This window comes from Lonchura striata, chromosome 5 (genome assembly GCF_046129695.1).
Source record: "Lonchura striata isolate bLonStr1 chromosome 5, bLonStr1.mat, whole genome shotgun sequence".
NCBI classification, from domain to species: Eukaryota; Metazoa; Chordata; class Aves; order Passeriformes; family Estrildidae; genus Lonchura; species Lonchura striata.
In genome coordinates, this window is record NC_134607.1 from 66,600,421 (window position 1) to 66,615,917 (window position 15,497).

At 45.3% G+C, this 15,497-nt stretch overlaps 1 protein-coding gene across 1 annotated transcript; it reads left to right on the forward strand.

Annotated features, from left to right (window-relative positions):
- The first annotated feature begins 3,036 nt into the window (after positions 1-3,036).
- PHYH (phytanoyl-CoA 2-hydroxylase) lies at positions 3,037-15,137 on the forward strand. Its single transcript, XM_021530993.2, has 9 exons — positions 3,037-3,147; positions 5,272-5,327; positions 5,448-5,558; positions 5,649-5,814; positions 6,398-6,479; positions 7,424-7,605; positions 8,372-8,521; positions 9,536-9,667; positions 10,899-15,137. The coding sequence occupies exons 1-9, from the start codon at positions 3,037-3,039 to the stop codon at positions 10,950-10,952; spliced, it is 1,044 nt and encodes a 347-aa protein (XP_021386668.2). The 3' UTR covers positions 10,953-15,137.
- The last annotated feature ends 360 nt before the right edge of the window (positions 15,138-15,497 follow it).

Consider the following 15,497-nt stretch of genomic DNA (forward strand, 5'->3'; position numbering starts at 1 on the left):
GGAGCCTGGCAGTAACTCCTCCTTAGGGTAAGGATTGCCCAAAGCTTGGAATTCGCAGAGGCCAGGAGCTGAAGCAAAGCCCAAGGCAGAGAAGTCATCAAGACCCTTGACCCTTTCCATGTCCTTTGTCACTATGTTCTCTGGTTAATCCACAGCTCCCTTTCCCTCCTCCTCCTTCCTTCTACCATCCATAGAAGCCCTTCTTGACTCTTCTGGTGATGAGAAATGAACCTGCGTGTTGGTGGTGGGTTTTGTTGTTATTGTCTCATCAACATCTGTTTTCCTTGGCATCTCAGTTAAAAAAGCTAATTTTGCTGAGTTGGAGCAGCTGCCACTTGCCACCACAGTAAATTAAGCTTTCAGAAGACCTCATCTTTGGAATTACAGTTCTGATCATAATGTGGATTTTAATAGTCAATTGAGATGCTTATTAAATTATAAGACTCTGCATTAGAAATGTTCCTGTGCTGCTGGAGGAATCTCAATCGTTTAGTTTTTATTAGTTTTGTGATTTAATGAACAGAAAACATTAAAACAAAAAGCCAAATGCAAACCATCTGTATAAAAATATTCTATGAAATTCAGGAAACTGACAGACATGGCTATAAAAGTACTTTACAAAGACACAGCCTCTTAAATGCCATCCATTTTAATACAATGATTAATGCCACCATCAGTTTCCTCAACAAAGAAAATTTCTCCCTTGTTTCTTTTCCTGGGTTCATGAGATTCAGCTTGTATTTCAGTGATGCTTATCAATGGATTTGAAAATTATTCACTCTGGACTGTTTAGATACAAAGGATGGGGGGTTTTTTAGGTGTCCACACACTTCAAATTCTAGGGGGTGTGGCTACACCACAAGCAGCTACACCACTGCGTGGTGCTCACAGAGGCCGAGATCGATCTTTTGTTGTGTTAAAGTTCGATCCATCAGCAGGAGGGTACAAATGCAGGGCAATGCCCTCAGCCACCCGCTGCTCTGCAAAGGTGGGCGAGGTGTTCTGGATTCTTTGGTGTGTGATAAAATACAACAGGGCAGTCCAGTGACACGGGAATCGCTGGTATCAAGATTGCCAGAGAGGTTGTATGTAAAAGGAATAAGGGTATTTAATGCACAGAGGTATTAGGCTTTTTTTTTTTTTTTTTTTTTTTTTTTTTTTGAGGATCTTCTTGTTTAAAAATGCATATATTAGGAAAAGATTCTTCATCCAGAGGATGGTTGGGCACTGAGACAAGGCTCCCCAGGGAAGTGGTCACAGCACCAAAGCTGTCAGAATTCAAGAAGCCTTTGGACAACATTCTCAGGCACAGGGTGGGATTCATGGGCTTGTCTTGTGTTGGATTGGTGGTTCTTGTGGGTTCTTTCCAACTCAGAATGTTCTATGATTCTATATATATTTATGTAAGTGTGTATTATGTGTATATAAAAGCATCTTAGTTCTCCTAAATCAGTACAGCCAAATCCCTTCTTTTTATTCATTTTTTACAGGTATAAAAGACACCTTTGCATAAGATGTTGTCAAACACATACCTGTGGAAGAAATATCTACATTGCAAACAGGTCCATGCCACAACAGGCATGTGCACTATGATTCTGCTTCATCTTTTTGATGGGGCTTTTACCTAAACTTTGATATGTATGAGATTTATTGAGGTTCCTGTTTCAGTTTGGATTGTGAAAGCAATTGCAGTATAGATCTAAATTATATATAGGCCTTTCAATGCAGTTATAATTAGAAGTTCAATAATAAAGCTATTACTCTAGTTGCTTTTTTTTTTTTTTTTTTGTTTCCCCTCACTAGTTTGATTTGAGGGACTTTTAACTTTCTGTTTTCTTATGACTAAGAGTTCTATGGCTCAGGAGTCAAAGGTCTGATTTTGTTGGCAATGAAGGGTGCTGTTACTGCTGCTGCTGTTGTACCTTCACAGTGCCTGTACTCTTGTCTCTGTGACTAAACAAAATCGTTTAGAGGGTTTTTTCCTGGGTTCCCAACCTTATTTGTCCCACTTCTGTGAACAGCCTATTCTGTTATGCCCCTGAAGGGAGTGACTCCACCAAGTGTACCGTAAAAGCCATAAAACATGAAAGCACCACAGACTAGAGCAGTTTGTAAACCTGCTATAGTTTACTTAAATCAGTGGGAGTTTTGCCACTGAGTTTTAAGGGGAAGCAGCTTCCAGGATACAGGTTATGTACAGGAGCCCTTCCTACCGATGCCTTGGCTACTGTTTATCTGCAGCACTAACAGGAAGCTTCGTGTATTGACAGCTGAGTTTCACCAACATGTCACCCCAGATTCCAGCAAAACCTGCTGCAGAATGGGAGTTCAGCTTCCTAAAGCAGCAGTAAGTAGAATTTTGCTGCACTCCCTGTCATCGTGGGCCTGCCTGGAGCTACAGGAGACTCGTGATGGTGCCTCTCTGGGAGCAGGGCCTGGACTGCTCAGGAGTGAGGGTCTTATGGACAACCTGGCAGGAGTGAGATCTGTTTTCACACTGGGGCTGCAAGAATCTCTCCAAACGTTTTCATGGAGGGATCAGGTGAACTCTGTCGGTCTCCTTAGAGACAGGAGATAAGGCATCGATCCACGCCGGCCTCAGCAGTGCATTGTGCCAAGCGCTGCTCTCCGCACGGGGCTGATGAAATTCACACCTGGCAGAGAATGGGGAAAAAAAAAATGGGAGGCGGGAGGGCGAACGTAAAGAAATCCGCAGGGAAATTTCCAAGCTCCCCGCAAGCCCGGCCTGGCCTCCCTCAGGCCCGTTCCGCCCGGGGGCGCTGCCGGCCCGCGGCTCTGAGGGCGCCGGGTCCGTCACGGCCGCCCCGCGCCGGGCACGGCGGCGGGACCCGGCTCTGAGGGCGGCGGCTGCCCTCACGCCCTGCCCTTCCCTTCCCACCGCCGCTGCCCTCACGCCCTTCCCACCGCCGTCCGCGCCTCCCGGCCGACCCGGGGCTCTGAGGGCGCTCGGGCTCTGAGCATGCGGCGGCCCCGGCTCCGCCCCGGCCGGGACAGCGCCGAGGCGGCCCGGGCGCCATGGAGCGGCTCGGGGAGCGGCCCGGGGAGCGGCCCGGGGAGCGCTCGGCGGCCCGGCTGGCCGCCGTGCTGCGGCACCTCTCCCCGCGGCCGGCAGCGGCCCCGGCTCCGGTATCCTTCCTGCTGTGGGATCGGGGAGGGGCGGCAGCAGCACGGAGCCCCCCGTGGGCCCGTGGTGTGTCCGACAGGGACACCGGCCCGGGAGGGACACGCAGGGCCAGCCCTGCCCGGTGTCCTGGTGCCGAGGACAGCGCTGCCGTGGCACCCCCGACTGGAGTTTTGGGGTCAGTGCCCGACCCACCCCAAAGCCTCCCCCTGAGCTCCAGCCCCGCGGGATGTGGGAGCCGGGATGTGCATCTCGGCAGTGCCCCAGCACAGCCAGAGGCTTCCCTGCAGCCAATTTTCCTCCTAGAGATTCAACTCCGCCTGACTTAGGAGTTGCACGGCAAGTCACAGATTCCCTTGAAAGGTACAGACTCGACTGATAGAGCAGCAGCAGGAAAAACATCAAGGTTTGGTTTGTGAGCGGGAGCCGAGGTGAAAATGTTGGTGGCTGCCAACATAAGGCAAAGGAAGCCTGGGTATAAATAAGTTTTTACGTTGATATGTCTGTGGTTCCAAAAGTTAAGTGGAGACTTCTTGCTGAGAATATTTTTAAAGCTGCTGTCATAAATGTTGCTTTAAAAAAAAAAAGCTTTTTCACAGAGCAGAACGCTGACAAGTTACCTCTGAATTATAATACATAGAAGAGAATGATCAAACAGCTTGTAGAAGTCCTCAAATCGATTAAAAATATGAAGGCAAATGGATAGTTGACTTAGACAGACATAACACAAATAGAAACATAAAATTAGGAATAAATGATAGGAAAAACACCCTGGTTGTAAAATACAGGAAGCAAGGAGAGGTGCTGCACAACCTGTTTGTTTTTAAATCTGGGTCATGATGCAAATTGCTTTGGGCAAAAACATGACTAAGCTGGGCTGGAGCAAGAAAGGTGTGTGGATAAAGTAAATGACAGACTCTGATAGGAATAGATATATTTGATATATCAAATGGTACATCGGTTCACTGGTTTTGTTTTAATTTCTGCGCCTCGTGGTTTCAGTTGTCCAAGCAGCCCAGACTTGTCCTCTGAATGTTGCAAAGTGTCAAGAGCAAAACCAGCGAGAGGAAGAGGCAGTGCAGAGCCTGGGAAGAAGGTGCTGAAATGGAGTCCAGTGCTGAGTGGACTTGCCTGCTGTCCTCCCATTCAGGGAGATTGAGGTGCTGAGCAGCGCCCCGTGCTGGGGTTTAGCCAGTGCCGTGTCTCTGTCAGCTGTCTGTGGACATTTAGGAGCCTGAATGATCAGGAATCCCGTATTCACTGAAATTAGGCCTGAAGTGTGGTGTGTGGGGCACTGGTGCCCTCAGTTGGGGGATTCCTTGCTCTGGGACCTCCTGTGGCAGTTGCCAGCTGGTCTCCCCATGTTCTTCTCTCTGTCTTCCACCCAGTTCCCAGCACCTTTTCCTCTCTCTGGCTCATCATTTTTGCCAAACATTTTTGCATGTGTTGTTCTTCTCCCATTGTATGTGACTCTTGACAAGATAATATTTAAGCTTCCTGGTGTGGGGACCGCACGCACAACTGGTGTGATGATACCTATTTCTCATTCCCAAAGCATTCATGGTTTTATGAGCAATAGAGGATAGTCAGTGGTTTTCATAAAACGCTGAAGTAAACATGCATGTGCAGACCAAAAGATCAGCATGAAAATGCTCACTTTCGTTATGGATGGCACTTCAATACCATGCATAAAGCTCTTGTGGGGCTTCTTTAGCAAGTGGGGTTTAATTGCCCTGTTGATGAGAATGTGTCTCTGCATAAGAGAAAACAAATGCTTTTTTAAAACCTGTTGGAATGACTTGAAGTGGAGGACAAGCCTAAAACTCTCTTCCTGCTATGCCTGTCATTTCAGGGACCTGATCTCTGCAGTAACTGGTGAGATGGTGAGGGTTTGCAACACTGTAGGAGAATGTGAAACCTCAGGTTTACTCCTATTGCTTTATTGTTTTAGATTCTTTTCATTTCTAGGATGTTTTGTATTATAATTTATTATTATAGAAGCATTGATTGAGTGTCCAGCACAGCACCTACCTTTAACATGAACAGCAATGTAGGATCAAGGACTCGTGCCTGTAGATAATGTTCTAATCTATTTTGATTGATTATATATTCCTTAATTCTCTCCCCAGATAAGCATTCCTACTTCAGCCCAAGTCAGTGTTGTTCCTCATTCAGGGAGGTTTTGGTAAGCTCCATCTTCCCTGGTAGAGATGAAAGGAAAACAGCCTTCAGAGCTGAGCTCTTTCTTCCCCCAAGCACACGTGTTGGTCACTAGAGGTGGTTAACGTCTCCCTCTGTGTCCCAGCTACACCCTGGACAACGATCTGCTGACCACAGAGCAGAGGCAGTTCTATGAGGACAACGGGTACCTGCTCATCAAGAACCTCGTTTCTGACGAGGACATTGAGCGCTTCAGGTACGAGGCACTTGCCTGGCAGGCTGGGGGAGCTCTGGGAAGTGGAGGTTGTTGAGTTCTTCCAACATGGACGTTCCCTCCTTCTTGCAGGAAGGAGTTCTTGAGGATCTGTAGAAGAGAAGTGAAGCCACCAGGAATTATGATTATGAAAAATGAGTCCCTGAGATCCCAGTTTGGTCAGTCTGAAAATGTGGTTAATAAAGTGCAGGACTTCCAGGAAGATGAAGAGCTGTTCAGATACTGCACTCTTCCAGAGGTAAAGCAAGGAAAGGGTGGTGGTGGTGGAAGAGCCTGTATGGAGGCACCTGACCCTACAGGTCACTCCCATAAATACACAAGTGAGGAAGGAAGACCAGGTCAGCTTTTAGGAGTGTTCTGCATGAACAGGGGATGGGTGGAGGTTGGGGCAGAAGACTTAAAGCAGTGCTGCTCTGCCCCTGGTGTGGAGCCAGTCAGGAATGTGACTTGGCCAAACCGTGCCAGGCTAGAGGGACAGATCAGCCACATCTTCTGAATGTGTTTTATCCAGGCAAACATCTGTCCCAGGGCAGGTCCAGCCTTGCAGCCAATATTCATGTGGCAGATTTAGCTCTGTGGGGGTACCCTTCCCATCTTCAGCAGCCTGCAGCACCCTCTTCCCTCTTGGCCTCCTCCCCCCATTCCCATTTGTGTGCCAAGCCAGATCCTGCCTCCTGTCCTGCATCCCTCCATCCTCCCTGACCTCCTTTTCCTGTACCCTTGTCCTCAGCCAAACATCCAGCTCCTAGTGCTTCCTCAGCAATATTTCCTCTTGTTTTTCATGTTTCTGATTTTTTTTCCTAATGTTTTCTGCCTTGTAGGTCCTCAAATATGTTGAGTGCTTCACAGGGCCAAACATCATGGCAATGCACACCATGCTGATAAATAAACTTCCAGATTCTGGTAAGGAAAATTTGGATTAGAGGAAAATGGATTAATTATTGTGTGTATTCCAGAATTGAACTTAGTATTTTAGAAAAGCTGTAAAAAAATTAAACCCAAATAATACAGAAAATTTACAAAGCCATTTTGGTGATAGTTTGGTTTCTTTTTACCTTGGTTTAATGAGACAACATGAGAAAACACAGGAGAGTTTTTGAGGCTGCACAAAGTCTAAATAGTATGGTAAATGAGGCAAGTAGAAATGTCCTAACTGTATCTATTTAAGGGGCAAAATCAATGGCAAAGTAAGTATATAAATTATGTTTATAAGGCTCTTCTGGTGTGGATGATGTTTCCATTTCCACGGGGGGGGGAAAAGAATAACAAGCAAAACTTCAAGAATATTTATTTATGTTTAGACTTCATGGAAGAGAGCCTCTAGGGCAGAGATTCTGTGTGGAGGCTGCAGTCAATAAATTGAGATTTTTTTTCCCTTCTTTTAAAGAGAAGGCTAAATAAACATGAGCAGGGTGCAGCACAGACAGGGTTGATTCTGCTTGCATCACAGCAGTACATCCAGTGCCTGCAGACAGCACAGCTGTTGGAAGCTCTTTGTGCAACACTGTGCAGGTTAAAGTTCTCACAACTAGAGAACAGCCAAAATGAATGATGAAAATGTGTGGTGATGGTGGTGAAGGCCAGCAAAAGGAAACTTCTGAGGGGTCACAGAGCCAAGCAGCCTCCTGGCTTTCACTGTGTGACCCAAGAGCCATTTTGGGTCCATTTTGGGCAGGGGTGGCAGCTCATCTGCTTGGCTTCCATGGCTGGGCTGGAGCAGGCACTGAGTACACCGAGTGATCCCAGTGGGAAGCAGCAGCTCCTTAGGATGTGCCACACTGGTTTAACAGGAAGGAAAAGGTGTGTCACATGTGATGAGGCTGAAGGTTTCTGCACCTGTGTTGCAGACAAGCAGACCTTCCTGCACCCCATGCATCAGGACCTGCACTATTTCCCGTTCCGGCCGGCGTCCCGCATCGTGTGCGCCTGGACCGCCATGGAGAGGGCTCACCAGGACAACGGCTGCCTGGTCGTGCAGCCAGGGACACACAAGACAGCCCTGAAGCCTCATGGTTATCCAGAGTGGGAGGTACAGAGTCTTGGAGGGCTTGGGAAGGCATGCAGGAAGGGGATGTCTTTTGGCTGGGAAGGACTCACTGTAGGGGGAGGATGTGCAGGTTAGAACTGAGGTTTTCAGTGATTTCTTTTTTCTGTTTATGCAAATATTGACATTGATTTGGGAGAGAGTATCTTGGGTGACCTCACTCTGTGTGATGTGGGTAGATTTGCCTCTGTTCCCACCTTCACCTGGAGAATGTCCTGCAAGTTGTGACATTACAGTATAAACACATGCCAACGTTTTCCACTGCCCTTACCAAGTCTGAGGGCTCTGTCTCCTCCTGTTCCTGCCTGGTACCATGTGTACTGTCCCAAAGAGGAGAAGTCTGACAGTAAACAGCTGGATGGAATAAAATACCAGGTGCAATCTTCCTCTTAAGAGTGTGTGTTTCCTGGCCTGGACTGTCATTGGTGATGGTTATACCAGGAGCAGAAGTCTGGACTCCAGCAGGGGCATCAGTCCACCCTTGTGGGGTTTCCCAGTGGTCTTCTCTGTTCTCTCCAGCTGAGAATGCCTTTGTCCAAATCCAGCTGCAGAAAATACAAAAGGTGTCATTTTTGTGTGTGTCAGGCTTGAGGTAGAAGGACTAGTAAGCAATAGTCAGACTTCTAGCTTGGCATATGGAATACTCTCTCCAGGGGAAAGCAGTTTCCTAGCTGTCCCTGCTGTGCTCTGAGAATCAGCTCTTCCTCTAATTCTAGCTGAGTGATTTCAGTTCAGCCTTTTTCTTTCCTAGGGTAAAACCAACAAACTTTTCCATGGGCTGCTTGATGAGGATGAGAAGATTCCCAAGGTTCACCTTGTCATGGAGAAGGGAGACACAGTGTTCTTCCATCCCCTGCTCATTCATGGCTCTGGGATAAACAGGACATCAGGTTTTCGAAAGGTAGGAAAGCATCTCTTGATACAGTTTTTTATATTCTTGATTTTTTTAAAAAAATTATCCAACTGTCCCCCTATTTTTATCCCTCACCTCCTTTGAATACTATCTCAGTTCATGAATATGTGGATGAATGTTTTAAAGAGTTTTTATCTTCCTAATATACTTCAGCAGTCTCTTGTTTATTTATTATTTTATTTTTAAACATCTGTCTTCTGTAAGAAGAGCATACTGTGCAGCTGCTTGATAAAAACAGAACAGGAGTAGAAATTAGATGTTGAATCTATGTTTAAATTAAAGCCTGTCTGGCTGTAATTGCTTTTCTGAAAGTTCCCTTTCAGCTGTCCCAGATATCAGGACTTTACCTAATCTTTTTTCCCTGTCTTCTTGGTATCCCATCTGGATAACAGGAGTCTCCATGAATCAGTAAATAATATTTATTTACATGATTGCACAACCCATTTTTCTATAAAAGATTTGTTGACATGCATGATGATTTAACTGAAACAGGGAAAAGGGCCTTCCTTTGTAGGCCTGGGCCTGTCTCAGAAGGGATTCATCCAGGCACTGCAGCACGGGCTGCTCTGTTTTGATTTTGGTTTGCCTATTGTGTGGCCTCTTCTTTCAGCCCCTGTGTCAGTTGGTTGGTGGATTCAAAACAAGTGAGTTGTGACCCTAGGGTGCAGGAACTAAGAGCCCTTCCAGTACACACAGGTCTGCCTCAGCCCTGACTATCCCTATTTGCACTCCAGCTGCTGATATTCTGAGATCAAGTAGGACAGCTCATGCTGAGGGAGTGAGGGTGAGAAGGGAAGGAAGAAGAGCAAGAGAAGGAGGTCAGCAGCAGGAGTATTTCTCCAATGAGACACTCTCCAGAGCACTTGGAAAGGAGGAAGGAATTTTCTGACATGATCTGTAAGGAAGGAGTGATGTGTCCACAGTCTGCAATGCACTAGGGTTTTTTCCAGCAGTTGTTTGTAGTTGATGTGACAGTGAGTGACACCCACTTTCCTCACACAGAGCATCAGCTGCCACTTTGCCAGCTCAGAGTGTCACTACATTGATGTCAAGAACACAACTCAGGAGCACCTGGAGAAGGAGCTACAGGAAATGGTTTGCAAGAAATATGATGCAACTTCTGTGGAGCTGAAGGTGAGAGTTGGCTCAGTGCCCTTTGTTACACACCAGGTCAGTTCCCCTTCCCAAGTCTCTCACTGGTGCTCTTTGCTATGCCTAGTTGGCAGATCAGGCTGTACCAGGCAGAGGTGCTTGGCAGGATAAAAGACCCGATGTTCAGAGGATGACTGGCAGACTTTTTGGGGGCCTTTTTCCTCCTAATGCCTTGTTCACTGGCAGCCCCTTCACATCCATTGATCTCCAGAAGTTTCTTCTGAAGCTCTACTTGTAATTAAAATAATGTGGTCATTTACCCTGAATTCAACACTATGAGTTGGAATAAATTCAGTGCCTGTCCAGTTTTTATGTCCACAGTTCTTACAATCCCCCCACTAATGGTAGGTGGATTTTCCTTTTAAAACAAGTAGCCACATCTGATTACAATAACAAATGGATTTTTTTTTGCTTAAATATAATCCCACATCAGTCGTTTATACTCAAGGCTATGGCACGCTTGTCAGCAGTAATACACATTTGCCTCAAAAAAAAAAAAAAAAAAAAAAAAAGGGACTAATGGACTCTTGCTGAACAACTGAGACCATTGAGTAAAATACAAAGCAAATGTAAATGCTTCGGGGATCCAGCCACTGAAAGAAAAATAAACCTTGTTACTGGGGTGAAAATGTTCTGAATATTTTAATCTGCAGCAGTTCCCAAGCATGTGGAAAGCCAGTATCAAGGCAGTAAAGTCTGGATGTAAAAGCAGCAATTTTCTTTTAAAATGTACATGGTTTACAATATTTGGAGCTTTCTGGAGGGAGTGAGTTTTATTTTCACCCTTGGCATTTTTGTGTTGTTCTGCGTGTTTCCCTCCAGTGTGCCTGGGTGTGGTGGGGTGCCCAGCTGTGTTTTGCCAGCAGATCTTTCATGTCTGTAAAGCCACAGCTTGCTTGGCTTTCAGTTCCTGGGGTTATTTAGGTGCTTGGTGAAATCCAAAGGGATGTGTAGTGAGGCTCTCTCCTTCTCCCGAGTGGAAATGAGGTTGTTCTTACAAACCCCTGAGAAGTCTCTGTATTCACGTGTAGCTTTAAGGATTCTTTTGTAGAAGGAGTTTTCTCCTAGAGGAGTGCCCAGGTCTTATTTCACTTTCACAAGATGATAAGAACTAAGTCATCTTCTACTCCCATCCTGTAAACTGGAATCCTGGTCACTTTTTCTGTGACCAGCCCTCAAGGTGTTTTTCCTTTGTCTCATTTTTGTTTTGAAGGACATATGGAACTTCCGAGCACGGCTTGTGCAAGGGGAAAGAATCAACCTGTAGAAGACTCCGTGAAGAGCAGGATGGAAAACATGGGCCTGAGAATGAGCTTCTCTGAGGGGAGAACACAGACCCTGCCTGGGCAGGCAGAATTCCCTTTGTTGACCTCTGTAATGGTAACTTAGCCAAATGCTGCACTGCAAAATTGTTCTATGCTAATTCATAATGATTCCACTGAGCTTGGACAGCTGATGTATGTCAAAGGAAGCCTAACCTAGAAAAACAGATTTCCTGCAGGTGTCTTAGACAATTGAAGAATCAAAGTCTTGAAAGAACACCTTGATTTTCTTGGTGTTTTCATTCTTGTTTCTTAAAAGCTTTTAACCATGACACATCTTTAGAATGATGCTGTACCAACATAAGAGTTTATGCAAGAATTTGCAGTATTTCCAACTTCCTTTCCTGTGCCAAAAAAAAGAAAAAATTCCATTTCAGACAAGCCCTCGGTGACATGGGGAGTTACTAGTGTAGCTGATGAAGATGTGGGTGTTAGTACCAGCAGAATCAATGGTGTAAGGAAGTGGCTAAAGAGAAAGCAGCAACCACTCACAGAGAAAAAATGGGATTTATGGACAGGAATATGACTGCTGGTAGAGTTCCTCAAGCATGGCTTGGCGTGGCATCATACCTGACCAGGCAGCTCTGGGACAGGTGAAATAGGAGTCTGACAGTGTTGGGAGCTTCTGGGCCAACAAAGCAGCCTCCCACTGGCCTTGCACAACTGATCCAAGGCTGTGTGAAACGAGGAATCCTTTGAGTCTGGCAGGTCTGGGATAAGGAGCCTTTGGCTGCTGCCAGGTTGAAGAAATGTTTGGATGCACCCTGGATCGCAGTGGTGGCAGGGTGGAGTGATACACACTGAAATGATCCTCTTGCCTTTGACAGTGTTTTTCTTTGCTTTCTGAAAGAGTCTTTAACTTTCAGACTCTGTTTTTTGAAATGAAGAATAAACCAGAGCAAAACTGCACTTGAGGGCTGTGTTGTGTCATTGCTGCTGTTCAGAAACTGGTGCTGGGGATGTCATTGAACACCCCAGTGCAAAGAATCAATGTTCAGCTTGTTTTCACTCCCCCCCAATCCACCCCAAAAAGAACCAAAGGCTGCAGTGATGGGTTCTTGTGGCACCTTGTGCATCATTTTGTGATTCTTCATCTTCGTGCAGCATATCTAGGTTTTCTTGTTTGGTTGGTTTTTAAAGAAGGTGAGGTTTAAGCACAATTAAGTGTTGGTCCTACACCCTTGGTGATGGAGTGAGGTGTCAGCACTGTGGTTCCCACCTGGAGCCAGACATAACCTCTCAGCAGCTTCTGGTTTGACCACAACACCAGAAAGTGATGAGAGTCACTTAGGACAGACCCCTAGCCTGGCTCAGCGAGTGATTTTGGGTGTCCTGGTTCCCCATACCCTCTATAACCCTGGCACTGATAAGAGAGCATGGCCCAGGTGGGTGATTTCCAGTGAGCTGGAGATCCCTCTGGTGATTTTGCCGAGTCCTTTCCATGGGATTTTTGTGAGAACTTGGTGTATTCTGTCTGGTTCACAGCACAGGACTGATGGAGAGACTTCCCTGTCTGGTGTCACTGGTGGAGCTGGGTTGACTGCAGAGGGAGCTGTGACCACAGAGAAGAGCTAAAGGTGTCATATTCCCAGTTTTAAGACTGAGATACTATAGCTAGGAAGGAGAAGTAAAGGAAGAAGTTCACCTTTGTTTTTAAAAATGTATGCACCTCTGCCTATGGATTTCAGCTTAAAATTGCCTCTTTCAGAAGAACAAACCCATCAATGACCTCAGAGATCATCTAAACTCGGCAGTTGTCCCACCTGGTGAGACTTGTGTCCTCATTCCTTCCCACACCTTGTTGGGTAACCACCCTCTGGGGCAGGCTGTGCTCGTTCTGCTGGGCAGAGCACAGTTGGATGGAGCTGGATTCTCCCAGAATGGATGTGTGGTGTTGCTGGATACCTCCTCTAGCAATAATACTTTTGAGAAATAAACTTCCAAACCTGTTAGGCAGAGCTTCAGGAGACAGGGAAATGCAGAAGCTGTTGAAATGCTTGTGTTGCTGTGCATTTTAGTGAAGCAGCACTTACCCTATTAGAAAAGTTGCTTGAATTGAATCAAATTAAAAGCAAAATATTTAAAGTTATTTTGGTAGTAGTGTGTTTTGGTTTAGCCCTGGTTTGGTGAGATGTTCCTTACAATTTGGTTGTAGGTGTTCAGGTTCACATGTAAAAGGTACGTGTGTGCTCCTAAATTGATGTAACAGCATGTTTAATGTAAAACTTTCTTTACAACTAACTTCATGTTCCTGCAGGTTAGGTTAACCATGTTAGCCCTTCTCGGATAATTTTTTTAGTAGCAGCATCCAAGATTCAAAAAGAACCATGTGAAACTTAGACATCTGGCTGCTTATTTGGCCATCTGCAGTTGCACAAAGCCCCAGTCTTTCAGAAACTTTTTTTTCTGCCTTGACATTTCACATGTGTTGAAAACAAAAGCCTCCTGGAGCTTGGTAAAAGACAATGAACAGAGAAGATATTTTGCTTCGAATTTATGTGCTATTTTCCAGACTAGCAGTTCAGAAATGTCAGATTTAGTCTGACTCCTGACCTTGCTGACAGTGGTTGCACGCTCAGCGCTTTGATGTGAAGACACTGGGCAGGTGCCAAAGGAAGGATTTTGAATCCCAGCTTTGACTTCTAATGCTGTAAATCAAAGTCTTACTTCATGCAAGAGAAATGGGGAGGAAAAGCAAGTTTAATTAACTACATTATAGTTTTTCCAAAGTAGATTTGACTCTATAAGCCGATCTTGGATGTAGGAGATCCTTTTCCAGCAGTCATTTGTAATCAAAGTGGCAGTGAGTGATGCCCAATGTCCTCACACAGCTGTCACCTCACCAGCTTAGAGTGCTACCACAAGCCTGTTAAGAACATGATCCAAGAGCAGCTGGAGAAAGAAGTAATTGAATTTGGACATGCAAAATATAAAACAGTTTCTGCTCCAGACCTTGTGCTAATCTTAAATCACTACCTTATCTTGTAACTCACAAGTGATTTTGGCCTTTCTGCTGATAAGGTTTCTTGCTGCCAGCCTGTGCTGGAGAAGCATCCTTGCTCCACACACAGCCCCTTCACATCCCTCTAAATCAGCCCAGGAGCTCTGCACATCCAGCTCTACTTATCATTGTTCCCACCTCTGGGCTGCCAAATTTGATTTCATCCATGTTCTTTGCTGTCTTTTCAGTGGAAATCAACCCAGGTAGGATGGGCTTGTGCCAGCAGGTGTTAGGCAGGAGAGGCTGTAATTCAATCCTTCTGTACGTGGATTTGTAAGAAGAGGACATAGTTTATGAAACACCCATCCAAGAACCTTCTCTGCTCACCACATCAATCCAGTGAGCCTCTTGACTTACACCAGGCAGGGTTTTGTGCCTTGGAGCTTGTAGCTTTTAATTTAATTCAGTGTTGTCTGTACATTTCTGTTTGAGACTTTGAAGAGGCAGTGAATAAGTTAGTGGGTGTTTTTATAGCCAAACAGATCTGCTCATACCAGGACGAAGCAGGAAACACTGCATTCAAAGATGCTGTTTTCTAGGTTTGTTGTTGCTGGAGTTTTGTTTGTGGGGTAGGTAGGAAGAAATGAGCAAAGGTAGTGTAAGGAAAAATAATCAATCTTTAAAGCGACCTCTGAAGACCAGGATGGGAAACCTGTGCCTGAGCATCAGCTTGAGGAGCCAGAGTCATGTGCTTTTTGCCCCCTGTGTAAGGAACTTGCCCCAAATGCTGCATTATAAAAGTATTTCATGGTAGTACAAAATAAATGCAGCAAGGCTGAACAGCTGATGGACTTCAAAGAAAACCTGACTTACAAAATCAGATTGCTGCAGCTAGTGTAGGTAATGAAAGATAATGATGAGTTGTGCATTAATTTTTTTTCTGGTCATTCTCTTGTCTTACTTTTGGGCTCACACTCTATTAATGTAAGGTCACTAATAATATAGTTGGTAAAATCATATTATAAAATTTCCATGTGTAATTATGTGTTTAAAGTTTTTAACATCCTTCTGCACAGAATCAACCAGTGAATCAGTTTCAGTATGAGCTTACATGGGAAGTCATTGCTACAGCTGATGGAGAATGTGGATTTTATTTTGGTTTTGAAATAAAGATGAAATTGTAGCAAAACCAGCTTTAATGGCTGAAGTGTATTATTTCTGTGGCTCAGAAATTCTGTTACGGCTTGTGTGGCTGAATAACCAGTGATCCCTGGAAAGGCAGGTGCTGGGTATGAGACAAACATTGGGGTGCTGCAGCTGAAAATCACCTCAAAAAAATCATCAAACATCAATCATCATCAAAAATCTAGTAACTGCTGGTCCTGCAGGATGTTTGGGCCAAGCCCATTTTTGGTGACAGCTTCGGGCAAAGCACCTGCCAGTATCTCCTCATCTCCTTGCTGTGACCATCCTGATCCCAGCTTCCCTGTTGTTAGATTATTCAGGAATCAGGGCAGTAATGCAATTTCTGGCATAAGAAAAGCATCTC

Coding starts and splice junctions, on each gene's coding strand:
- PHYH (XM_021530993.2), top strand. CDS start 3,037: ATGGAGCGGCTCGGGGAGCGGCCCGGGGAGCGGCCCGGGGAGCGCTCG. Junction 5,328..5,447: donor CCTCATTCAGGGAGGTTTTG/GTAAGCTCCATC, acceptor TCTGTGTCCCAG/CTACACCCTGGACAACGATC. Junction 7,606..8,371: donor ATGGTTATCCAGAGTGGGAG/GTACAGAGTCTT, acceptor TTTCTTTCCTAG/GGTAAAACCAACAAACTTTT.